The sequence below is a fragment of the Dipodomys spectabilis genome, unplaced genomic scaffold, assembly GCF_019054845.1.
Source record: "Dipodomys spectabilis isolate Male_0828 unplaced genomic scaffold, ASM1905484v1 ptg000063l, whole genome shotgun sequence".
Lineage (NCBI taxonomy): Eukaryota > Metazoa > Chordata > Mammalia > Rodentia > Heteromyidae > Dipodomys > Dipodomys spectabilis.
Genome location: NW_024870740.1, coordinates 5,886,070 through 5,911,514, shown reverse-complemented (window position 1 = coordinate 5,911,514; position 25,445 = coordinate 5,886,070). Strand labels below are relative to the sequence as shown.

The window sequence follows — 25,445 nt, the reverse complement described above, 5'->3', positions numbered from 1 at the left end:
GTGGAGTGCTAACCTTGAGCAAAAGAAGCTCAGGAACAGTGCCCAATCCCTGAGTTCAAGCCCCAGGAGCAGTACAAAAGAAAAATCCTCCTAAAACTTACTTTCAATTTTCAAATGATACCTTTTAAGTGCAAAGTACTTTATAATTCTGAAAGACTTTCTAGGCATTGTCTCTCCCTTCTTTCTAAAGTGCAATGCCATCTACTCAGTGATAATTATTACTTTTTTCTCAGTCCTCAACTACCCTTGATTGACAACAATGATAATAGTAATAATACACTACACCTCACTCCAAGTCATTGTAGTCATTTCAGTCATGTTACAAATATCACTACATCAACCCTGCAAGGGAGGGAAGGGAAGATATTTTAATGAAGAGGGGATTTGCCCAAGCCAAAAACAAAAACAAAACAGCTGAGGCTAACAAAGGAAGGAGATCTTTATTTTGAGTGGAAAAACATCTCAGTCAGGTGTTCATCAGACAGCTGAATATTCCCTCAGGGTCACTCATTTATTGTTTAAAAGGCTACATTGAAAATCTCACAGTAATATTTATCAGGTGACTCTTGGGTGTAAATCCCTTAGCTAAGAGCTATAATCATTGACCTGAATTAAACTTCACATATTAATTTTGTGTCTCTTAATTCGGAGATAAATAAAATGAGTCAAATGCCAGGTGCCCAGGACCTTCGAGTTGCTGCTTCCCATTGGCCACTTTCGAAGCATCACATGGCAAAAATTTCATTTAAATGAAGCCGCTGTGGCACCATGCTGCCCCACACTCCTCTGGTCTTCGGTTGTGAGTGCCTTTACTCAGAGCACCTCCTATGATGATTGAGCCCTTCCTGGGAACCTGGAACCTGGTCTCCAGTGAAAACTTTGAGGAGTACATGAAAGAGCTGGGTGAGAAATGTCTTGATTCAATTTTGGAAGTGGCGAGGGGTTTTCAGATGTGATTGGGTTTGCATTTTACAACAAATTTCCCTATAATTCTGGATTATATTTATAAGATTAACAAAGTTTATGTTCTTATTTCTTATTAATACTACTGAGGTGTGGGGGGGATACTGGTTGTTCTAGGGTGAACTCAAGGGCCTGAGCACACACTTTTTTTTTCTCTCAAAGGTAGCACTCTACACTGGAGCCATAGCTCCACTTCAAGCTTTCGGGTTTGGTTTTGTAGTTTAGGGGAGGTAAAAGTCACACAGAGTCTCCTGCTCAGGCTGGCTTTATACCACAATCTTCAGATCTCAGCCTCCTGAGTAGCTGAGATTACAGGAATGAGCCACTGGTGCCTGGCTGACCTTTCCTTCTTAGTAGTTATAATTGTGTCATTGAAATAGGTACCTAAATCAGGATCCATTTATCCTTTTGTGGAAATACTTTATGCTGATCTATATATATATAGCTTCTCTTTGGTCATTTAATTAAATAGTTTTTTTCCAGCCTCAAATTTGTAGGCAGTGATAACTATTTAAAGTTACATTTATTAATTGAATTTATTTTATGGTTTGCTTTAAGCTATAACTTTAAGAGAAGAGAAACAGTTTCTACTTAATTATTTAGAATTTTCATTCATGTGAGACATTTAAAACATCATTTTGAAAAACTCCTAATTTGGGTGGAAGAAATAGAATATTTTTATTTATTGACCTGTCTGATCATTTCATATTTCTCAGAAGTATAAACCCTGTCTGCCCTTTATAGCAAATTCAAGCTAAGAGGCCAAATATTAACTATCGTGAATTGGGTTTCTAATAGTCATATTTTTATTAATACTAAAAAGTTACTTATTTTTTCTATTTAATTAAAAATGATCTTATAATAATAAACTCTACACAAAGCTGTGGATTTTTCCACTATTTTTAGTTTGCTAAGATTGATCATGGAGGCTCACAATAATTAATAATATAATTACTCAAGCTAGACATTGAAACAATAATTCTTTATTTTCAATAATAAGAAGACAGTGGGGCTGGGAAGGTGACTCAGTGGTAGAGTGCTTGCTTTGCATTCATTAGGCCCTGGGTTCGATTCCTCAGCACCACATAAGCAAAAAGAAAAAAGCAAGAAGTGGGGCTGTGGCTCAAGTGGTAGAAGTGCTAGCCTTGAGCTGAAGAGCAGAGGGACAGCACCCAGGCCCAGAGTTCAGGCCCCACCACCATACCCTCCCCCCCCAAAAAAAGAAGACAGTGTGCTTATCAATGAAGATTTGTTCCTCTTTCACAATCCATATTAATTATCTCAGAGTATTAAAGAGTAATCCATGTCTTCATGAATTTGTATATTCACTTCTTTTGACTGAAAATGTCAGGATATAACAGAACTTGAGACTGTGTAGTACTTGTGTTGACGGGAAGCTGGATTAGTTAGCATGGCAGAACAGGAGAAATAACTATGAACACTAACTCTGTGCCAGTAGTAGGCTAAGTCCTTCCCTTAGATCCCTGCACAGCTGCAGGTCAAACGCTACTTACATGCATTTTACCATGAGAAAAGCTGAAGGAAAACAGGCCCAAGCTTGAAGGTGTCAAAAATCAAAGCCCAGATTTTAACTTTCTTGTTCTTTGCAATCCACTTAATACTGCTTCCAAAATATGTATGAACAGGAAATAGCAAGAGGAGGAGTTATGTTTTCTACCCCTACTGTAGGATTTAAGCTTGATGATGATGCAAATCCCTAACTTGAACAAAAGAGTCAGGCTCTAGGCCAAAAACTTAAGTTTCTGTGAGATAAAGAGCAAGCATTTGATCTCCTGAAAGGTACCACATAAGTAGACATTTGGGATGAAACACAATAGTCTCAGGATGTGAAATTAGCTTTTTGAAATGTCACAAACAATGTCTAACTATACCTTATACTTTGGGAGGATCTGGATGAATCCAGATAATGTATAAAGCAAGCATTCAAAAAATGTTATTCATGTTATCCAAAACTTTAATGTAAGAACTATGCATTCTTTAAAAATAGATTTCCAAAATGCTTTAAAAAAAAACCATTTTCCTAAATATCTGAAAGAGATCTCTAGCTTTTGCTGTCTTACAGGAGTGAATTTTGCTGCCCGGAATGTAGCAGGGTTAGTGAAACCAAGTGTCAGTATTAGTGTCAATGGAGGAACAGTGACCATGCGGACAGAAAGTTCTCTCACAAACACTGAGATTTCTTTCAAACTGGGGGAAGCGTTTGATGAAACTACTGCAGACAACCGGAAAGTAAAGGTTAGTGATAATTAAGTCTTCCTGATGTCTCCAATAATCGGGGTGGGGTGGGGTGTAGGTGGGTAGGGGGACTCAAGATGACTAGTTATGGGTTAATGTATGCAGTTTGATTTATCACCAAGTCAGTTTGGGCTTGTTTAATATTTGCACATCTGTTAAGTAATTTCTTTTGTTAATTACTCTGATGGTTTATTAGAGCTAGCACTTTCACATTCTCACTTTTCTTTCTCACTTTTCTACATATAAAATATTATACAGGAACACAAAAAACAGTTATTAGGCATAAAGAGCTTAAAAACTTTACCTAAGAGAGAACATTAGTTGAATAATCTCAAGAATTCTTCTATGTTTGAGAGTTCTTAATCATGACAAGAACCAAGGGGAGGATTTTATAGAACTGAATTTCAAGTTCTAAATTAAAAGGTGTAGAAGGTTTGTAGCCAATTATTACTGCAACTGATTTATTCTTGTGCTTATAGAGCATCATCATATTAGACAGTGGCACAATGATTCATGTCCAAAAATGGCTTGGCAAAGAAACGACAATAAAGAGAAAAATTGTAGACGGAAAAATGGTAGTGGTGAGTTTTCTCTAAATTTAATTTTTTCTGTGCTCCTATTCCATACGTGCCTAAAAAGGTACTCTGTTGTTTTTGTATCCAGAATTGGTCTGGGGGACAAGGTAAGTCTCACCAGTTAACAATCAAATGTAATAGGTTCTTCTCTTTCTTTTAGGAATGTACCATGAATGATATTGTCAGCACCAGAATCTATGAGAAAGCATGAAGAAAGGGTTCAATGGGAACTTGCTGACAAAAAAAAAAAAAAAAAGATACTTGAAGACAGAAGGCCTCAGGGATAGTGATCAAAAAATTCTCTTTACGAATTTGCTCAATAAAAGCATCAAATTAAGTGCAGTTTTGGAGCTACTTGATAAAAGAGATCAAGGCAAGTCTGGAGTACGGGAGAGGCAAGAAGCTACTTGCCTGTGGCATGAATGTAACAGCACTTCTCTGTCCTCTGACCACTTAGCATAGGCTTTGAGTTCCTTCCACTGGCCCATTCTATTTAGGAATGCCATATGTCATAGTCATGAGGAAATCCATGTGACCTCAAAGGAGAGGCATATCATTGTATCATTGAAGTCTACTTCAAGCAGCACAGATGCCAAAAAGAAAAAAATCAGCATTGCTGACTTCATACAAGTCTAATCATGCTTAAGATGCTAGGTGGGATGGTGCCAGGCCCCAGTGGCTCAAGCTTATAATCTTAGCTACTTAGGAAGTTGAGATCTAAAGATTGCAGTTCAAAGCCAGTCTGAGAAGACTAATTTGAGAGACTCTGGTTTCTAGTTAACCAGCAAAAAGCTGAAAATGGATCTATGGCTCAAGTAGTGGAGCACCAGCCTTAAGAGGAAAAAAGCAAGAGCTCCAAGCCCTGAGTTCAAGACCCACTATTGGTACACACACACACACACACACACACACACACACAGATAATAGATGGGTTAGATGATAATGGTAGATAGGCAGCCATACAGAGCACAAAATAGTATTGAACACTGTGTTATGACAGAAATGTTTGAAATAGTTATTATCTCTCTTCTCCATAAATGCATTTTTCAGGGATTCAGATTAGTCACATGTCACCACAATTTACAGCTTAACTCTTGAACAATGACATTTTTATTAGATGCTAGCCATGAATTTCTAAATGTCTTGTGAGACTATAACTGTAAGAACGGCATGAGTCTCTCAGTGGTTTCACCAAATGAAGCTACTAGGTGTACATACTCTCAGAGTTCAGGGTAAACAGGGCAGTGGAGGTAAAATGAAAGAATAAAATCTTAAAATTAGAAGCTTTCTAGAGCAGTTGGAGGAAAAGGAAGCAAAATTATACCTTAATTGAAAAATAGAAATGGAACAAACGTAAATCCTAAGTGCTATGTTTCAAATGAAACATGGTAAAAATATCCATGCAATCTGTTATCCAACATAGGAACGAAGTGAAAAGTGGAAAGGAACACTACTGTGAGTTACATCTAAGAAGCAGGCATGAGTGGGGAGTGGGTTCCAGGCAAACTGAGGGGTATGGTCACCTTAGTAAGGTGATATTGAATAGTAATTAACAAAAAGGCTAAAGTAAGGAATTGGGCTATGAGAGACTTCTTGGCCAAATGAAAGGCTTTGGTATTAGTCTTGAGAGCATGTGCTTCTGTGGTGGAGTGGTGGGCTTGGTGCTGGGCACAGGCTGGGAGCAATAACAGACAACCCACCTGGCTTGTTTTCCCTCTTAGGAACTCTGGTATAGAAGAAGCATGACAATGAGACTTTTCATTCTAGTGCTTTGATTAATAAAGAGCCATTATGTACTTAGTCTCCAAGATCATTTGAAATTAAAGATCTGGAAATAGCTTTTATAAACCACAAAAATACATTTTATTTTAAATTTGTTTTAGCCTGAGTAACATAATAATAAATCACATTATACTTCAGATCCACACTAACATTTAAAGGAAGTATTCATTTTCCAAACAAATTAACCATACTAAAGCCGTCATTACTGTTACTATCCAAGAATAACTCACTAGATTTCCTTTATTGTTACACAACAGTTAAATCACTAATAGATTTACTTTATTTTCTAAATCATTGAGAGAAACAATTTGTTTTGAACAATCATAGTGATACTTAATATTCATACTTTTTGTACCAAAAGTGCAGTAAACATAAAATAACGTAGTTTTCTTCACTGGTTATAAAAAGATATCAACTATCCCAAAGGTAATAACAAAAGACAAACAGAATCTTAGGATGAATTATCAGGACATCACCTGCCCCAAAAGTGACATGTGGTTACCGTTTCTGATTTGAATATTTAAGAGGAAATCAAATGTTTCCCTTTTGAAGTTTGGGATCCAAGCCTTGTGTCCTTTTTTCCAAGAAGGTGGGATGAGATGACCTCACTATTAGTCCCACTGATAGGACAAGACTCCTATATTGCCCCAGAGACATCTGCAGTGAGGTAGAAGGGAGTTTGAGGGCCCATCAGAACTGGACCTGATGCATCTTCTGCCATTGACGGCTCTATGATAGTTTGCATGAGCTGTTAAGGTTGTTAACAGGTGGTTAACCACCTTACCTTTCTCCTTTGCTGGTGAATTCTGGCTTCTTATCTACTTCACAGAGAGTGGTGAGGGTTAAGGAGACCTGAAAAGGAGTCTTCCAAGAAATCCTTCAGCACACTGTTTTCCCTGGTCTCTCCTTCTGAGATGTTAAAGGAATGAGAATGGGAAGAGAAGGAACAATGTCACTCACTGGTGATCATGTGGCCGAAGTCCCAGTCAGGGAGTCTCCCGACAGAGCCTGTGCAAGAAGCAGTTTGTAGAATAGACTTTCAGAAAATCAACTGGGGAGGATGGATTCTGTTTTACTTGTGAAATAGATTTCTGTCTTCCAATGGTTAATTGACAAATACAGAGCTTGCCTCAGTACAGTGTTATTGCTAAGCAGTCTGCAAGCCATGACACAAACTGCTCAGTCCCTCTCTACTGTCTGCACTGAGACTTGTGACTATTTTGGTTTTTTTTGCAATGTAATCTTTTTGAGTGATAATGCCATTGTGGATTAAGAGTAGTAAACTCAATCTGTGTCACCCTGCTTGAAGAAGGACTTGAGACCTAGGGGCCTGAAAAAGCCCAAAGTAACCCCATGGAGGAAAATTCCCCACAGAACAGAAGCCCTTTCACGGAACTTCACCACGGATACCTTGGCATTTATTGCAGTAATCAGCGCAACTCAAAATTCATACAAAATTCAAGAAATCCCATTTGTTTACAATGTATCACCAAATATGCACATATAGATGGGGAATGTAACTACAAATCTAGTTTCAGTAGTTTGAGAGAATAAAGGGTCAAGTTAGCTGAATAAAAGAAAATACAAGCTAGGTTCCACGGACTCACACCTATAATTCTAGCCACACAGGAGACAAGATCTAAGAATCTCAGCAGCTTGAAGCTAGCCCAGCAAAGAAACGTCTTCAGGATTCTAATTCCAATTAGCCGGGTGGAAAAAAAAAATGGGCTGAAAACAGGGCTCGAGTGGTAGAGTGCCAGCTGTGAGAAAAATTTGCTGAGTAAAGACGAAAGATCAGGAAGCATATAGTTCAAGTTCTGGTATTGGACAAGAAAAGAAGAGAGAAAGAAGATCAGAGAAGGGAAGAGAAGAGAATGAAAGAGAAGAGAGGAGAGGAAAATAGGGAGAGGAGAGGAGAAGAGAGGAGGGAGGAGAGGGGAGGAGTAGGAAGGGGACAGTTACATAAAAGCATATTGATTTTTCTAACCTAACTTCATCTCTCTTGTTCTATATAAAAAGATAATATGCAAATTATACTCTCTTTCCCAACCCTTATACTCTCTCAATTATTGCAAAAGAATTATATGACACAATCAAGGAATAAAGTGGGAAACGGAGCAGGTTGCTAGGGAAAAAAAAACATTCAGTAATTGTAACCCCTCTGTACAGTATGTTCACAAATAAAATTAAATTAAATTAAAAAAACATTCAAAATTCATCTGACCTATGAATTTTTATTTGTTCCTCATGAAATGCTATGGACACACGTTTTTATTGTGCTTTATAGATGAATAATTTTAAGAGAGTATTTCTTCCATAAGTAACCTGAAAACCAAAGGCAGAGTCCTAAAAGTGTCTCAACAGCTTTTTGTGCTAACCAACCTACTTGGATGTATTTTGAAAGTGTTACAGCAAATACGAAAGGAGTAGATCAGCTGTGGGAAGCAAAAAATAAAGCTAATTACATTGTTCAGAGGAAACAAACTACATCTTCCATCTTTTTTTCACTCAACAAAGAAAGGCTGTTAACTGCCTTTGAGGATAGCATAAATGAAATCATCACCATAGTAACCAAAAGATTGTCTACGTACTGATCACTGAGGCAATTACAAGCAATAATTGGTTATAAGAAATTTTAATCTTGGTATCCTTACACTTACAAAAAAGCACTTATTTGAAACGTGAAAGAAGAGATATAGATTACCAGACCCAAAGTTCTATGCCCCAGTAGCTACATTCTTTTTGTTAGTGGTGATGATTGTGGGGCTTGAACTCAGGGCCTAGGCAATGTCCTGAGCTCTTTTGTTCAAGTCTAGCACTCTACCACTTTGAGCTACAGAGCCACTTCTAGTCTTTGAGTGGTTAATTGGAGATAAGAGTCTCACAGGGACTTTTCTGCCCAGGTTGTCTTCAAACCAAGACCCTTAGGTCTCAACCTCCTGAGTAGCTAAGATGTAGCTACATTCTAATGATAAAGCAGATCATTATCCCTGACTATGTCTAAGAAACTACACAAAGTATCTTCCTACATTGTCATAGTCAATCTGACTCTTTAATTGCATTCTTACTATGTGCATCTCCAAACAATACAGGAGCATAATTATCATGTCTCTGAACTTAATGTCTGTTTTCCTAACTAGAGAACAAGTTTAATTAAAGGAGGAAAGTTGATGTCTCTGAATAAATATTTTTGCAACTGGAAGATCCTGAGTACTTTGTTCTTTTCTATACAATAGTTTCCTTACTTCTTTTCCAAATATACAACAGGATATAGCTTGAAAACAACATAGAAAGGATATATACAACTCATGTATAGAACATGCTTTCTTTACCCATTTTCTTTGGATCTTTAAATGTACTTTTCAGTGTATGATTCAAATAACTTCCTTCTATCTTGGGAATTTACCTGGGAAATAAATTCTGAAAAGAGAACTGAATCCATACTTTTCAACACTATATTTTAGCTAACATTTAGTTCAATTCTAAATAGCATGAAGCTCTAAAGTAATTGTGGTGCTTGTTATTCATCCTTTCTCATAAGGTACTGATGAATTTCTTCATATCTCAAGCCTGGTTCAGTCTGAATGTTTTTTATGGCTCTAATCTGGCATTTGGACCCATACATTGGCTTCAGAATCCCAGGCCCTTTAAGCCAATGATTTGTTATAAGGAAACTGAACGTTTGATTTTTTTTTTTTTATTCCTATTTAGGTGAAGAGTGCCAACTTGTGTGGCAAACATATAAAACTTGGTGCAATCAAGTTGTCTAACAATCAGTATCAGTGCTGGTGTAGAAGACCAGCTAGGAAGGTGTGGCAGCCTTTATGCATTCCTGAGTGACACTTAGTTGTGAACTGACCTATATTTGTTCCCCATGGTCAAACACTGAGATTCTGATAGTCTGGTCTTTGATGAGATAATTAGTTCAAAGTGTAGATCCTGGGCAGTAATACTAGGTTCAAATCCTTCTCCTCTCTTTTTAACAAGTACTGGGGTTTAAAGTCAAGGCCTTGTGCTTGCTAAGATGGTGCTCTACTGCTTGAACCAAGTCCCCAGTCCTAAATCCTGCCTCTCTTTATTTCAGTTCTGCAAGCAAGTTTCTTAACTTCCCTAAGCTCCAGTTTTCCTCACTAACAAAACGAACATAGCAACTGTCCCCAATTGTTAGTGTGAAGAGGATTCAATGAGATAATCTATATTAAGCACTTAGCATGGATGGTGTAAGCTCTTAATATCCGTTACTGTTATTTTTTTTCAGGAAACTTGTCTTTATTGATTAATTTTACATGACTTAAACTTGGAGTTGTCATAGTAACTAAGAACCTGCTTGATTTGCACTGAAGGATATTTTTAGATGAAAAATCTGAGCCATGGTCAAAGATCCCATCACAGTGCTCCTTCTTGTGCTATGACATGAATACAATTTCTGTACTCTACTGTGACAGACTGACCTCATTGTCCACCTACTCTCCCTGCCTGGGATATGTGAACTATGCCAAGCCTCCCTCACCTCTGAATGCGTCCACACACTGCTGCCCTATGTTTCTCTCCCACAGCATATTTGAGACTCTTATCACAATACTTATGGACCTTTCTTGTCTTTCTTCCTTTTGAAATGGAATTCTTTAATTGTGCCGAGTCAGGACTTGAGAGTGACTGAAATGCCAAACACACACACACACACACACACACACACACACACACACACACACTCACACTCATTCATGATCCTGTAACCCATGGAATCTTTTCCAAAATGCAAAGGACTTTAGCATGCCTAGATGTCAGATTAACCACAATGCTTTTCAGGTTCAAATACCACCCTCCTTCACTTTTATAAAATTATTTGGGAACAAAAGGAAACATTATGTGGGATTTTTCTTTCACCCAGATGAATGGGCAGCTGGTGATTGAAAAGACATTCATCACCCATCCTGACACTGCCCTTCCCCATTGGATCTCTGTGAGAGTCACATGCTTTGGACATCTTTGAAAAGAGCCTTCTGAGGTCTCAGCATCACAGCAGTCTCCTGAATCCCATCTAGAGCTGTGCTGAAGTCTCATCCATCACCATGAGCAACAGATTCCTGGGCACCTGGAAACTTGTCTCCAGTGAGCACTTCGATGACTACATGAAAGCTCTGGGTAAGAAATGCTATATTTCTCTGGCTGCGAAGATTCTTTTTAGGAAAGCTATGTGACATTTCCTTTTAGCATCTTCAGGATGCTGGGCAAGGTCACACGGGCTGAGAGAAAATTGTCTTGTGGGATTCATCCATTGTGCCACTCAGATAATTTACTTACATTTCATTTATGGCAATTACAGTTGAATATGAAGCGACTTAATACATGCAACTCTGACACTGATATTAAAGGCAGTTTCAGGTCAATAGGTTTTTCTTTGGAGGCATCAGAGAAAAAAATTCTAGTCATCCAATCTCTGCCTTTCTTGAAAGCTAGTTTTAGAGCAACTCAGAAGCTCATAAAATAAGGCATTGAATCCTAGAAAAACTTCAATTTAGAAATTTAATGTTTAGGCAAACAAAAAGCTCTCTCTTTACCTGTAGGTTGTCTGTTGGTAAACAACTATGTAGATATAGAGAGTTTGGAAAATAAAAGTGTTTTTTCTACACTCTGGCCTAAGGAGCATTGCTGATAGAAAAAGAAAAAAACTGGGTTTATAACTATGAACTCAAACTTAGAGGAATCCAGACTTTCTTGGTGTTAGAACGGTAAACAGAGATGGAAACCCACTCATTAGTTACAACGGACTTATTTTATACTATTCCTAGAGAATGTTCCATAAGCATGAACATAATAGAGGTGAAGGGTCTGTAGAAATTTCCAGAGCTGTAGAATAATGTCAAAAGACATTAAGGTGTCAGGCTTGTCAGAATGCGTGTAGCTTTACTTATTTATTCAAAATAACTTCTGTACAAGTTTCTATGAATAAAATCAGGTCATTGCTGTCTAGAAAAATGACAGGAACTTATGGGAATAGTTCTATACTGTGAGACAGGTTAGATGTATAAACTTCATCATGGGGCTGAGAGAGATGCAAAATCCAAGAAAGTCTCAATGAGGAACTCTCTAATTTCATTGTTTCCAATTATAGACTTCCCAGGGTTCCTTGGTGCTTGGTGATTGTAGAGTCTTGGTTCTATGTTAGAGATTATGATTTAGTTTCACAAACATTGTCCTGAGCCATTCAAACTAAATGAAAAGATTAATTGGATTTGGGAGAAGAACACATCCAATTTTATTAGCCACTTTTTTTTAGTATAGATGCAGATGTACAGATTTTAGGGTTGGGTTTTGCTTTGATTTGTTGTGGTTGCTTTTGTCTGTTTTGAGACAGTCTATGTAGCCCAGCCTGACCTCAAATTTGCCGTCTTCCTGCTTTAGCCTCCCAAGTGCTAGAATTACAGACCTATGCCACCATACTTGATTTCCAAGTAAGTTTGTTTAACATGGAAAAGTAAATTTGGTACTTCTAACTGACTGGAGCTTTAGTCTTTCCTATATTTTTTTGTAGCAGTTCTTTTTTTTTGCACGAATCTCTACAGTTTGGATCTGAATGTAGAAGAGTTTTGAAAAAATCATTTAATTTATGATCACTTGTAGTTATGTGGATGATAGATGGATAGTTTTGTCATATCAGCTAGACTTAGGAGCCACTAAATTTTAGGGATTAGATGGAGATGAGAATTTTTCAATGTATCTATCCATAATATATTACTGAGGAGAAAATATCATGAAACAAAGTATTTATGTCAAGATTTTGCTAAAATATGTATCTGTAATACTTGCATGTATAAAATAAAATGTCTTTAGTGTTTAAATGTCATCTGTAATGATTAATTTTCAGTGGAAATAGGCTTGGAGGTGGTAGAAGCAGATAATTTGCACTCTCTCAGATGAATACTTTTTTTGTTGTTGGTCATGGGGCTTAAACTCTGGGCTTAGGTGCTGTCCCTCAACTCTTCAGCTCAAGGCGAGCGCTCTACCACTTGAGTCACAGCACTACTTCCGGTTTTCTGAGCGGTCTATTTGTTTATTGGAGGTAAGAGTCTCACAGACTTTTGTGGGCTGGCTTTGAACCATGGTCCTCAGATCTCAGCCTCCTATGTAGCTGGGATTACAGGTGTGAGCCACTGGCACCCGGCTTCAGACGAACACTTTTAAAAGTCTGCCCAGAAGCAGACAATTTGCAGCCTTTCAGATCAACACTTTTACTTTTAGAAGTCTGCTCATACTATTTATCGAATAACAGAACCTAAAACATTTGGGTGCTGTCCATGCATTTTAATTGGATGGAGGAGGCCCTTATGTAAGCGGTACCACTTGCCATACACACCCCTGATACACTCTAAGCATAGAATGTGATCATTACAGTCTACACAGATTGACTGTTTTGATCAACACAATTCTAATACTGCTTTGTTTTTCAGGCGTGGGGTTAGCCACCAGAAAACTAGGAAATTTGGCCAAACCCAATGTGATCATTAGCAAGAAAGGAGATTATATAACTATACGAACTGAAAGTACCTTTAAAAATACTGAGATCACCTTCAAACTGGGCCAAGAATTTGAAGAAACCACAGCAGACAATAGGAAAACCAAGGTAATCTTTAAAGATTTCTCCTTCAGGTTGGCACAATCAATTGCTTGAGTATTATTCCTGAGAATTATTCCTGCTGTCATTTAAAAGGGCTGAAAGTTAGTGCCTCTCATGAGACAACTATTATAAAAATGGTTCAAGACCGAATGAATTGCTTCTTAGATCAAGCAAAGTCTTAGCAAGTCAATGACACAAATTTGTATTTACAGAGCATTGTAACCTTGGAAAGAGGTACATTGAATCAAGTACAGAAATGGGATGGCAAAGAGACCACCATCAAAAGAAAGTTGGTAGATGGGAAAATGGTAGTGGTAAGCATATTTCCAATTTTGATACAGAAATAATGCTATATAAACAAATTGATCATGTTGTTTTCAATATGTTATTTGTTCTTTGGTATAAAATGGATAAAGTCAGAGTTAACTGCTGAGTGATACTTAAATCATACAAGATTCACCTTCAAGTATTTTAAGTACTGGCCCCAACATTCAGAAATAACAACACCCAAATGTAAAAGTAAAGAAAACATGCATAAATATCATTAGTGTATACTCACAATGAGAAAAACAGGTCTAACTTTTATAAGCAAAATAAACCTTGAGAGGCTCAATTGTAAAATGTCTGATGATATGTAAGCGTTTTTGCTTTCAAGACTGTCATACTATGTGCTTCTGATTGTATAAAATAATATTTACCAAAATGAACTCTAGGAAATGGAAACAAGAGGATTCTTCTTTATTTTTGCTTTTATTTGGTTTTCTTTTTGTCTTGTTTATTATTTATCTTTGGGTGGGTAGGGGGAATAAGGAGAGCACAGAAATGGAAAGAAAAAGCATGAACAAATGCAACAGTGGTACTCACTAGACAGTATGTTGAAAATTAACTATGCAACTTGTGGAAGGGAACAGGAAGGAAAAATGAGACAGAGATGACCAAAAAGAAATGTACTCGTTTACCTGACTTATGTAACTGTAACACCTCTGTACATGACCTTTATAATAACAAAACATTTTAAGAATATATGGTAAACCGCATGCCAGTGGCTCAGTCCTGTAATCCTAGCTACTCAGGAGGCTGAGATCCAAGGGCCATGGTTCAAAGCCAGCCCAGGCAGGAAAATCACAAGACTTACATGTCCAATTAACCACAAGAAAGTCAGAGTTGGGGCTGTGGCTCAAATGGTAGAGTGCTAGCCTTCGGCAAAAAAAGCTGAGGGGGGCTGGCAAGGTGGCTCAGTGATAGAACACTTGCATGCATGAGGTCCTGGGTTCGATTCCTCAGCACCACATAAGCAAAAAAGAAAAAAGCCAGAAGTGGTGCTGTGGCTCAAGTGGTAGAGCACTAGCCTTGAGCTGAAGAGCTGAGGGACAGCGCCCAGACCCAGAGTTCAGGCCCCACGACCGGATTCCCCCCCCCAAAAAAAAGCTGAGGGACTGTGCCCAGATTCTGAGTTCAAGCCCCAGAACTGCACAAAAAAGAAGGAAAGAAAGAGAGAGAAGAGAGAGAGAGAGAGAGAGAGAGAGAGAGAGAGAGAGAATAAAAGAAAGAGAATCCATACCTACTTCCCTTAAATGATATCAATAATGCAAGCCCAGTTCCTAGGAGACCTCTTTTAGTTAGCAAGTGAAAGTAACAATGACAACAAAAGTATATAAGATGAACTCGGAGGATTTTTTGAAAGGCTATGACACCATACTTACCAATTAACATATACATTGAATGTAAATAGGTAAAGTTCAGAATGTTTCTTTTAGTATTCATTGATTCTTTTCTTTTGAGATAGTTTTCTTGATGGTTTCTCCCCCTTCATTCTTTTGGAAAAAAAAAAACATTGTATTGTAAAGGTGATATACAGAGGGTTTAATAAAACCTCTTGGAGTTCATTTCAATAAGCATCATTGTGTATGATCATATGCACATAGCTATTGAGCCCTTGGGATCCTCTCCCAAAAATATCCTCATTTGTTCTCACACATTGATTCTTAGACTACAGTAGATCTTAGCACAGTAATTGCATGGGGAGTAAATTCCAATATGGGTGCTATTATGGATCAACTGACTGCAATCTCTTGGGAGGATTTTAGTATGTTTAAATGTTTCTCAGGATGTTGGTATAATTTGTGGAGGGGAAGGGAAAAAACAAATTGTTTAAATAAGGATATAGGTGGACCCATTACAACAAATGAGATATACAAGACGTTAAGTCTAAAAATGAACTTTACAACTTTGGCCAGGGGTGAAGGGGGTAGAAGGGAGGAAGGGCAGAGATGGGAAGGGATGGGAAGGGGAAACAAAGGAGGAGGCAACAATGCTTGATAAGAAATGTACTCATTACCTTGCCCAAGTAATTGTAGCCCCTCTGTATGATATTTTCACAATAAAAATAAAATAAAATAAAAATTTCTCAGGTAATGCAAATGTATAAATGGTTTTAGAAACTACATTTTCTAAATTTAAATGCTTACAAATTATTTATAAAAACTTGTCACTAAGCCAGGTGCCAGTGGCTCATGCCTGTAATCCTAGCTTCTTAGGAGGCTGAGATCTGAGGATCATGGTTTAAAGCCAACCTGGGCAGAAAATTCCATGAGGCTCTTATTCCCAAGAACTACTGAAAAAAGCATGAAGTAGTACTGTGGCTCAAGTGGTGAGTGTTCACCTTGAGCAAAAGAAGTCAGGGACAGCACCCATGCCCAGAGTTCAAGCCCCAGGACCAACAACAACAAAAAATAATTAATTAATTAATTAAATTTAATTTAAAAACTTGCCACATAAGTAGAATATATTGCAAATGTGTGGAAATGTAACAGTGAAATCCTCCTCTGTATAACTGGTGTAAACAAAACAATGAGTTTAGGAAAATAATTGCCAGATTAAAGAATCTGTTTAAAACTATCCAATTTCAATGCGCATAATTCTGAATTATTGATGATTGGTATATTGACATTTCAGTTTTTTCTGTTTAATCTCATAAAATTTTTATTTGCACTATTATTATAAATGTACTAGTCTCTGAGTTTTAAAATTTATTTATCTCTCTTCCTCTTTAAGGAATGTAAGATGAAAGGCGTGATCTGCACCAGAATTTATGAGAAGGCCTGAGAAAATCACTTCTTTGTTGAAATTGTATTTACTCTTGCCTGCCTTGGCAAGACCTGATTGCCCGCCAGTTTGCTTGTTTGTGTTTGCTTTTGTCCAATATTTCAGACTGACAAAGACTTAAATTGAGGATTAATCTAAAAGTCAATGTTATTTAAACATTTTCAATTTGCATACATGTCTTTATTACAGCATATATTTTAACCATGCCTAAATAGTTGATAATGTCATTTAATTTTATGCAAAAATCTAATCTATGCTGTGTCTGATTATTTGAAATAATAGCAAAAGAGTAATAGGATAGTAAAAGGATGGATAGAGTAGCCAACACATGTACCTGCAGAAGCCACGAGAAACACAATGAGGTAGGGGAATCAGAATCAGAAATGAGATGGTCCACGAGAGGAAATGTCTTAAACTATGTGTTCTAATCTCAGCTAAAGAACACAGCCTCTATCTGACTCGAGCCAATGTTTCTAAACTGAGGGGGTAATTTGGGACAGTCAAATACACAGATATTAAGAGCAGAACTAAGTGACAAATGTGTGTACCCATGTAATTTACATCCTGACCAGAATACACATTTGCTTAATTCCCCAAAGTTTCCTTCTGCCCGTTCCCAATCATAGTCTTGCCCTTTTGCACTTCCACCCAGAGCAAGCACAACAATGTTTTAGTCATCCTGCATTTCTAAATATGTGTGCATTCCTATTTGCCTTTTGAAACTTGGCACGATAATTTTAAGGTTCCTCCTTATTGTTGCATGTAATAAAAAGGTGTTGTCCAGTATTCCTTCTGCTTCAATTTATTTATCCATCCTTCTGTTAAGACAATTGAGCCATTAAAAATTTTTAGCTGCTAGAAATAAAGTTGCTACATACTTGCTGAAGACTTTTTTTGTGTGTGAAAATATATGTTCTTTTCTTTTCAATAAATAGCTAATTATAGAATATCTAGGTCTGATAAGCTTTGGAAGACAAATAGGGATCACTGGGCCCAGGTAAAACTGAAACTGCATTGTACGATTGAGTCAAGGAGAAAATGTGTTGCTGTTGATGGGAGCCTACATATTCACTGTGGAAGAAGATATATCCAAATATGAAATGAGGGAATACAGGGAAGAACTATGTAATAATTGAACCAATATAAAGTGGCATTTCTAAGTCATGGATAAGCAGTTATAATTGCAGATGCATATATGTATGTCTTATGCTCATCTATATGTGTGAAAATTTCCATTTTGTACACATATGCACGCATACATGCATACATGCATCCATACATATACATAAATACATATATGCAATAGACTCAAACTCCAAGAGTTTCATATGTCAGCTCCAGCCACTCACTCAATATACCAAATAAAGAGATTTATTACATGGCAGTCATAAGAAAAGAACACTTATTTTCAGCTGTCTTGTAGGGTACAGACATTTCTTTAGGTTACACTGGGAGAACTAGGAACAGAGAATAAGAAGTATACTCATCATTAAAATAGCCTCAAGTCACAGATGTGGCCTAGCTGACCATTTTCTCAGTCTTTGTCTCTGGAGGGGCATCAGCAAGAGAGGTTATCACTTCACTATTGAAGGGAGCAGGGACAGGTCATTCACTGTGGCCCGGCACAGGTGGTGTGTCCAGAGTATTTGGCTGTTCTCTTTCTTTGGGAGCATTTTAACCTTTTATTACAAGATGATTACAAGATGATAAGAAGAAAGTATTGTCTATGGGTCAGTTTGCCATGGGTCATAATATGGTAATTGGTGAATCCTTCCACTTGTGGAGCCAAGGTAATGGAAAAGTGACTGTAGAAGAGAATGTCTCAAATCAAAGAACTCAGGTGCAAAGTAGGTGTCTGAGATGCTTAGCCTTTATTTAATTCTTGGGCCTTTATTTAATTCTCTTTTAAGTTGCCTCTTGCATATACACATGGTCACAGGATGTGTTTTCATAGATCAGGCAGCCAGAAAAAGAGCTGAGAAGCAAAGACACATATATAGGAATGAGCATGCCTAATACTCAGATCTTGGTATCTAATATCACTTCCCACTAAAAGAATCGGTATCTAGAAAAAGTTATTCCACAGCAAGGCAGGGTAGGTACAAGATGACCTTGAAATATCAGCTACAACTGAAAATAAAGGAAACATTTAAAGAAGTAATAGAACAGAGGCAAGTTATCCAAACAGGAAGGAGTTCTCATTGGCCAGACTTGGGAGGATTTGAGAACAAAATAACCTAAAATACCATGAATTGTAAACCAATGAGAAAAATTGGAACCTATGAGACCATACTGATGTAAGTGGCTAGGTTGATAGACAAATGAAAAAGTGTGTTTTATGGACAAAGAAATCAGAAAAACATCATTTTTCAAACATCACAGCAAGTATTGAGTCAGAATAATCAAGGAATGCTATTAGTTTAATCTTAAAGTATCTCTTAGTAGATTTCTTTTGATTTTCAAGGAGGAAAATTGGCCTGTATAGTGGCATAAGGAAATATTTCAAGTTCCGGAGGATGAATAAAGAAAAGAGCAGAGAGGCAAGTATGACAGGCCAGCAGGCTTATTGGACTGAAAAACCTGAGAAGGCTGAAGAAGTAATGGCTGGCCACCCTTACAACTAAGGTCTCTTTTATTAAGCAGAGAAGGTGAACTCAGAAGAGACAGAGGTCAGGGGTGGTGGGGGTAGGATAGGAACTAGGGAAGGGGCTCTTTGTTCAGAGATGGAGATAGGGTGAGAAATACACAGGAAAGGGGATTTTTAGAGCATCTTGACAATAAATGTTTTGCCCTGCAGTTCATAGGTTATCTCTTCTGTAGACTCAAGGTATGTTTGGGGGGGGGGGGGTGGTAAAGGGAGGTATTGCTAATCTTAACCAGGAACAGCACAATGAGGAGATACTGCAGGAGAACTGAGAATGGAGAGAGAGAATAGGAAGGAGGTACCAGAGGTCCAGCAAGCTCACCAGCTTCTGAACTCTGAGTTCTTGTTAACAAGCTTTTTTATTTAGTTCAGTACAGGGGAGGTGACTGCAGAGACCAGGGTATCAATCTACCTTTGAAGTTATAACCACCAAGTGATCATTGACTCCCTTATCTTAGGAAGACAAGAGAAACAATAAACATTCCAACATTAACATAGATTTTCATCTTATCTCCAAGGTCTTAAACTTTTGGTGCCCAAACACTTGAGATAAAAACTTGAACCTCTATCTTGCCTGGACTATTTGTTATTTCCCGGGGCCCAGCCCTCAGACTTCTGATTGCTGTTGAAATGGCCTTCCAATCTCTTAACCCTTTCCAGGCCCCACAGCTCCACTCCAGAGGTCCCTACAGGAAGAGATGATTCAGCGTAGTCTGCAGCTAAGGTAGTTCTAAGGGGGGGGAAGTAAGGTTTTTATTTTAAGTCATTTTCTATCAGTGGAAAGAATGAAAATCCCCTTGACTGAAAGATCAAAATTAACTTATCAATAAGGAGCAATGAATGACACATTCATATTTGAAACCCTGAGAAGGAAGCAATGACATGTATGTAGTATTCAGGCCCAGAGCCCATGCCTGAGTCTTATCCTAAGAAAATACCAAATTCTAAATGAATTGCATTATATTTAAGGAAAGGAGAGAGAAAGAAAAGCAGCTGGTGGCTAAATTCTTCAAAAAAGGCCAATGTCATAGAATATGTACTAAATGTATAAAATACAAGGCAAGCAAATGAACAAATTATTCTAGAATGAATCCTGTACTAGAAGGAAAAGAAATGGTTCAAAAGACAATATTCAGTCAACGGGAAATTTGGGCTATAAATGGAGATTTAATTAAAATGCATTGTAATTAAGTAAAAGATTACCATTACTCTTGGGAAATATGTCAAATATTTTTAAGTAATGGACTAATGTATACAATTTGCTTTAAAAATCAGAATATACATGCAATTGCTTATGCATATGTTTGCATATATGTATGAGCAACTGAAAAAGCAAAATTGAAAATAGACAAATCTGAATAAAAAGATGTTTGTTTTCTGTGAATTAGTCTGACACCTGAATCTTTTCTCTAAGTTTGAAATTATTTCCTAATAAGATTCTTTTTGAAAAGTTGAATCATCAGGCAAGTTTCTTTCTGTTTTTCTCTTTTCTGTTGGCAAATGCCTGGAAGATTCATTAACTTTGATGTGGGCTTGGCGATTTTATTTTGTGTTTTTTTTCCCCCTCTTTCCAGATTAATCCATTATAAAAAGGAGTTTGAAAACTATGCTGCTATTTTGAGAGGGTTGTGGTAATATGACTTGTTATAAAAATGTGTTCCTCCATAAATACAATTGCTTTATTATACAAAAATCCTGGGTACTTTTGTTACAGGAAATGGGGAAGTACATTGATAATGAAGAAGATAAAATAATCATTTCAGCAGGTGGTATGTGTTGATAGATGTGGAAAAAAAATTCCAACCAGGAGCAAGGTGTGGGGCTTTGATATCTTAGTGCATTTGTGAAGGATCTTTGCGTGCGTGCGTGCATGTGTGTGTGTGTGTGTGTGTGTGTGTGTGTGTGTGTGTGTGCTGGTGCTAGGACTTGAACTCTGGATCTGGGCACTGTCCTTGAACTTTTGGGTTCAAGGTTTTTCTGCTTTTGTGCTCTACCATCTGAGCTTTAGCTCTACTTCCAGTTTCTCAGTAGTTAATTTGACATGAATCTCACAGAATTTCCTACCCAGACGGGCTTTGAATCATGATCTTCATATGTTGGCCTCCTGAGTAGCTAGGATTGCAGGCATGAGCCACCAGTGCCCTGCTTCTTTGAGGATCTTGATCATCCTTAAAAGCTCAGTTCTCTTATAACCTAACCACCTCCTAACACTCTCCACATTGGGGGTGAGAGTTTCTACTAACTGAATTTGGGGAGAACACTGTTATGATTTAGATCTGAAGTATCCTGCAAAGGTCTGTATGTTAAAGGTTTGGTCCTTAGCCTGCATCTTTCTTGGGAGACAAAAGAAACCTCAGGAGATTAGCACAGTGGGAGGAAGTTATATCATTGGAGGTGTGACCTTCTCACTCACTTTGCTTCCCATCCACCAGGAGATGAGTAGTTTTGCTTCATGAAGTACTCCCTGCTGGTGATGCTCTGTCTTGCCACTAAGCCCAAAGTAATGAGCCAAGCACCCAAGGATGGAAATCTCTAAAACTATGAGCCAAAATAAGCCTTCTCTTCATTTCAGTTGATTTATCACAAGTATTTGTCACAGGAATGGAGATTAAACATAAACAACCAGAAAATAACAATTACATCAGTAGTATTTAAAAATAGTCCCAAGTCATAATCTTGCTTTTCTAGATCTTTTTGATATAACATAGTGATTAAGAATAACCAGGCCACCTAGTTCAAATTTTAAATTTTCATTTACCAGTTGTGTGTCCCTGGTCAAGTTACTTAAAGGTTTTGTCCCTCGGTTCCTTTCTCTGTGAAAATGAGGAAAATGATATAACCTACTATCACCCCTCTCCCCTTTAAAAAAAACCTGTGAAAAATAAAATGACAACATAGAGTAGCACAGGAAAAATATTACAGAACTATCTTCCTTTATTGTATTAGTCTAATAATGTATACTATAGATAATTTGTTCAAAATAATAGCCAGTTGCAGGGAATTGGGGGTTGAAAAACAGAATTAAGATTATAGAAATAGATTAAATGAAAACTCAGCACTTCATTTTACAAACTGTGAGACTAAATTTGCTACAACTGTTAAAGTCCATGGAAGGGATCATTACAGAGCAATAAAGGTTGACAGTGAAACTAACATACATTACGTTTGTGTACCAGCTTCAACCACAGGACTTCCATCAACATACTCAGCCAAAATCCACACATTCTTCTTTTTTAAAGACTACACAAAATTAATGATAGACTCAAACTATTGAAAATTTTTTGTTCTTACATTATTTATAGTATGGCATTTTAAGACTATAATAAATGATAAAACCAAAATCCTTAATATGTAGTTGAGATTCACTCAACAAGGTGAATTTCTTTCTGACTTATTTTAATATGAAATACTGAGCTAAAGAATTCTGATAACATTTCCCTATATGTTCCACTACAGATCATTTTCATCAATATTCTGGTAATTCAAAAGGGGTAAGTTGGAAAGCAGCAAACTTGAAAGAATGGTACATTAATGAAGTATGTGCATAGGTAGCTTTGATATAGACCATAGTAGCACATTTTTATCAGAGGTGAAAATTTGGGTGGCAAGAAAATATCCAAGACATCCCTGAATCTAAAAAATAAAATAAAATAAGTCCAAAAGTAGAATGTTAGAACTGTCTTTAAAAAAAAAAAAAAAGCTGAGTATCACAAGCCTACACCTTGACAGAATTACAACACTATTTCAAGAATTTCACTATCTGCCCTTCAGTTGCAATAGTTCATTATAAATTTATTTTTTTCTTGACTTCTCTCTTTTGAGAGCCAACTTTTACAAATAACTATAAATCAGGAACATCGGCCTCAGTAACATGGAAAATTATTTTGAACAATGCATAATATCATGGCAAGCTACCAAATAGCTGGGAAAATGCCAAAAGGAAGTCATTTTATTCTAAATGTGAATGATGAGGATGTTAGTTCACAATGTCCAATCAGGACATTTTATACTAGGACTCCCAAGAGATTACCTTTTAAATAACAGCTAAGGTCACAGAAACTAATGGTTTTATCATTGCTGGATCACTTCCCAGTTGGCAGAATACATGCTGCTCTTACAAATTGAAGTTGCTGAGTTTTCTACCATGTGGGCTGAAGACCAAGGACAGAACTATAACATTTAAACTTAGGCTATGATTTCTTGTATATGTCCCTTGCATTAGATTTATCCCCTAAGACAGATGCTTAATTAATTAGAACAACAGATCACATCTGTATGCAGAATTGTTAAGTTATTAACAAGGTGCTGTTACCTGTGGTCATTTCACCAGTGTGGCTTCAGGAGGAAGGGGCAGCAGACAGGAGAATAGAGAGACTTCATTACTGTCTTTACCTGTTACCTCTTCCCTTTGGCTTATTCTTCTTTATCCATTTCAACTCAATGTGCAGGCTACACACCAGCAGTATGGTCATCACATGAGAGCTCTTAGAAATGCAGAATCTCAGACCACATTCAAATCTATTTTACATTGATTTAATTTAAAAAAGTTTAATATGTAGGTCAAATTATCTGTCTATCTTCCTGAAGAGGTATTTTGTCCTACTGACACTTTGAGAAACTTGGGACATTAAACCTGTTGGTATTTTCATTTCTATAGCTTCAAATTATCCAAGAAATTCATGCTCTCTTCCACACCAAAATAAAACAAATGCTTATCAACATTTGTTTAACCTTAGACAATTTATAAAACGCCTTGATAGTCTTATCTATTTGATGCTCAAAGTATGCTTCTCGTCTTATAGACCAGGTTTTACAGATGATGGAATCAAAGTGATCTGTCCCAAATCATATATATAGCTATTTTACTAAAACCATAGTTCGGTGCTTTTTCTGCATCTATGCCATGATGATTATATAGATAATCATCTGAAAATGGAAGGTCCAAAGAGGAAAATAAATCTAGGACATAAATTAGATTTAGAAATTGTTAGAAAAAGCAAGAACATTTGGTGGAAAATTTGTAATTTGTAATCACCTTATCCAAGGCTTCTATTTCTATGATAAAAACAAACAAATCTCTTAGGTTTTCTAAAAGATCATCAGCCCCTTCCTGATTCAGAGCTAAATATAATCATGAGCAAGAGAAGAGAGGAAATGATCTGTTCTTGTCCAAGCTGTCTCTCTGCTAGCAACCTTCACAAATATATCAGCAGGAACCAGCTGAGAGACAAACAGTCAAGCAGGAGCCATACCATAGATCCTCTAGCAATTTTTGGCCAACATTTCCTTCTAGATCACAGGCATCAGTCAATCAGTCAGCCAATCAGAAAGGATATAACTACCAGGTATTCTAGCTGTACCTCCTTCTAAGCAAAAGTTATATTTCCTTCAGGTAGACCTTTGAACTTACTCATTTTTTCCCTAAGTTTATTTATGACACTTCCACATAGGAGACATTCAGCTTCACTTTTGGGGATTCCCTCTTTAGAAAAATGATAGGCTAATCTTTCTGGAAAGACTGTCTTTACCAAAGCCATTGTAATTCTTCAGGTTCTGAAATACCATTCTGGTCTACCATTTATGGAGCCATACACAGCACACATGAAAATGACAGATGTTTACCTGTGAGTCAGAGCCATGAAAACCAGGGCTTCTTTTCCAAAACACACGTCTTTGTGTGTCATGGCTAAAGGAAAACAGTTAGGATACCTTTGAAAAAAGAAAATTAATTACTTTTAACCATCAAATCTGTACAGACTTCTTTTCAAGACTTTCAAAATAATTGGATAATTTAGGAAGTTACTAAATAAGTTTGAGAATGTAAACTTTCATATAATTTTTTAAAAATACTTTTCTTGCTATTAAAGAAAAGGTCAATGCACAAAAAGGAGAGTAAAGATTCCAAACATAGCTGAAGCATGGGTCCTGTAAGTAAGGGGGTGTGTCGAAAGTATAGAACAGCAACATACTAACATCCTAGGAATATGCTGAGTATAATGAGATTTCCAGATGTAGACATGCACCGGTCCCTGGGGGCTGGATGTGGAAAAGAGCCTTCTACTTAAAAAGGAAGAAACAGCCCTGCTTTTAGTCCAAGAGAAGTATGAATAATTCTTCCAATTATATAATATAAACATGTCACCAGCTAACTTTGCGAGAGACAGTATGTCCATAAAGTTAAAGTGGGATCTTGCTTGTGAAGCATTCAATGAAAATCTAGCTCGATCTAGGATTTCCTAAATAAAACTAAAATTAATCAAGGTCTAGAATGTTTTGCTCTTTATATGTCATTTACTTGTTCTTTATGTATTTCTGCAATATTTTATTTGTTCCTGATGTCTGGAATGTAGAATTAGTGCTGAGTCAATGGTATCAGAGATAAGAACAAAATGGCAGAGACAGATGCCGGGAGAAGAATGGGAGCAGGCAGCCATTGTTGGCTTCCATGGGAGGCACTATGTGGATTAGACTGTAACAGGAGAGTGAAGCAAACCTCCTTTGT

General features: G+C 37.1%; 2 protein-coding genes across 2 annotated transcripts; both read left to right on the top strand.

Moving 5' to 3' along the window:
• The first annotated feature begins 830 nt into the window (after positions 1 to 830).
• Fabp9 (fatty acid binding protein 9) lies at positions 831 to 4,005 on the top strand. The gene is made up of 4 exons (XM_042680690.1): positions 831 to 903; positions 3,047 to 3,219; positions 3,699 to 3,800; positions 3,955 to 4,005. Exons 1-4 carry the CDS (start codon positions 831 to 833, stop codon positions 4,003 to 4,005), a joined length of 399 nt encoding a protein of 132 aa, XP_042536624.1.
• A 6,634-nt stretch (positions 4,006 to 10,639) lies between these two features.
• Positions 10,640 to 16,335, top strand: Pmp2 (peripheral myelin protein 2). The gene is made up of 4 exons (XM_042680689.1): positions 10,640 to 10,721; positions 13,028 to 13,200; positions 13,407 to 13,508; positions 16,249 to 16,335. The coding sequence occupies exons 1-4, from the start codon at positions 10,649 to 10,651 to the stop codon at positions 16,297 to 16,299; spliced, it is 399 nt and encodes a 132-aa protein (XP_042536623.1). The 5' UTR covers positions 10,640 to 10,648; the 3' UTR covers positions 16,300 to 16,335.
• The last annotated feature ends 9,110 nt before the right edge of the window (positions 16,336 to 25,445 follow it).

Excerpts from the sequence above, each read along its gene's own strand:
- Fabp9 (XM_042680690.1), top strand. The coding sequence starts at position 831 with ATGATTGAGCCCTTCCTGGGAACCTGGAACCTGGTCTCCAGTGAAAAC. Across the intron at positions 904-3,046 it reads GGAGTACATGAAAGAGCTGG|GAGTGAATTTTGCTGCCCGG; the intron begins GTGAGAAATGTC and ends GCTGTCTTACAG. Across the intron at positions 3,220-3,698 it reads CAGACAACCGGAAAGTAAAG|AGCATCATCATATTAGACAG; the intron begins GTTAGTGATAAT and ends TTGTGCTTATAG.
- Pmp2 (XM_042680689.1), top strand. The coding sequence starts at position 10,649 with ATGAGCAACAGATTCCTGGGCACCTGGAAACTTGTCTCCAGTGAGCAC. Across the intron at positions 13,201-13,406 it reads CAGACAATAGGAAAACCAAG|AGCATTGTAACCTTGGAAAG; the intron begins GTAATCTTTAAA and ends TTGTATTTACAG. Across the intron at positions 13,509-16,248 it reads TAGATGGGAAAATGGTAGTG|GAATGTAAGATGAAAGGCGT; the intron begins GTAAGCATATTT and ends TTCCTCTTTAAG.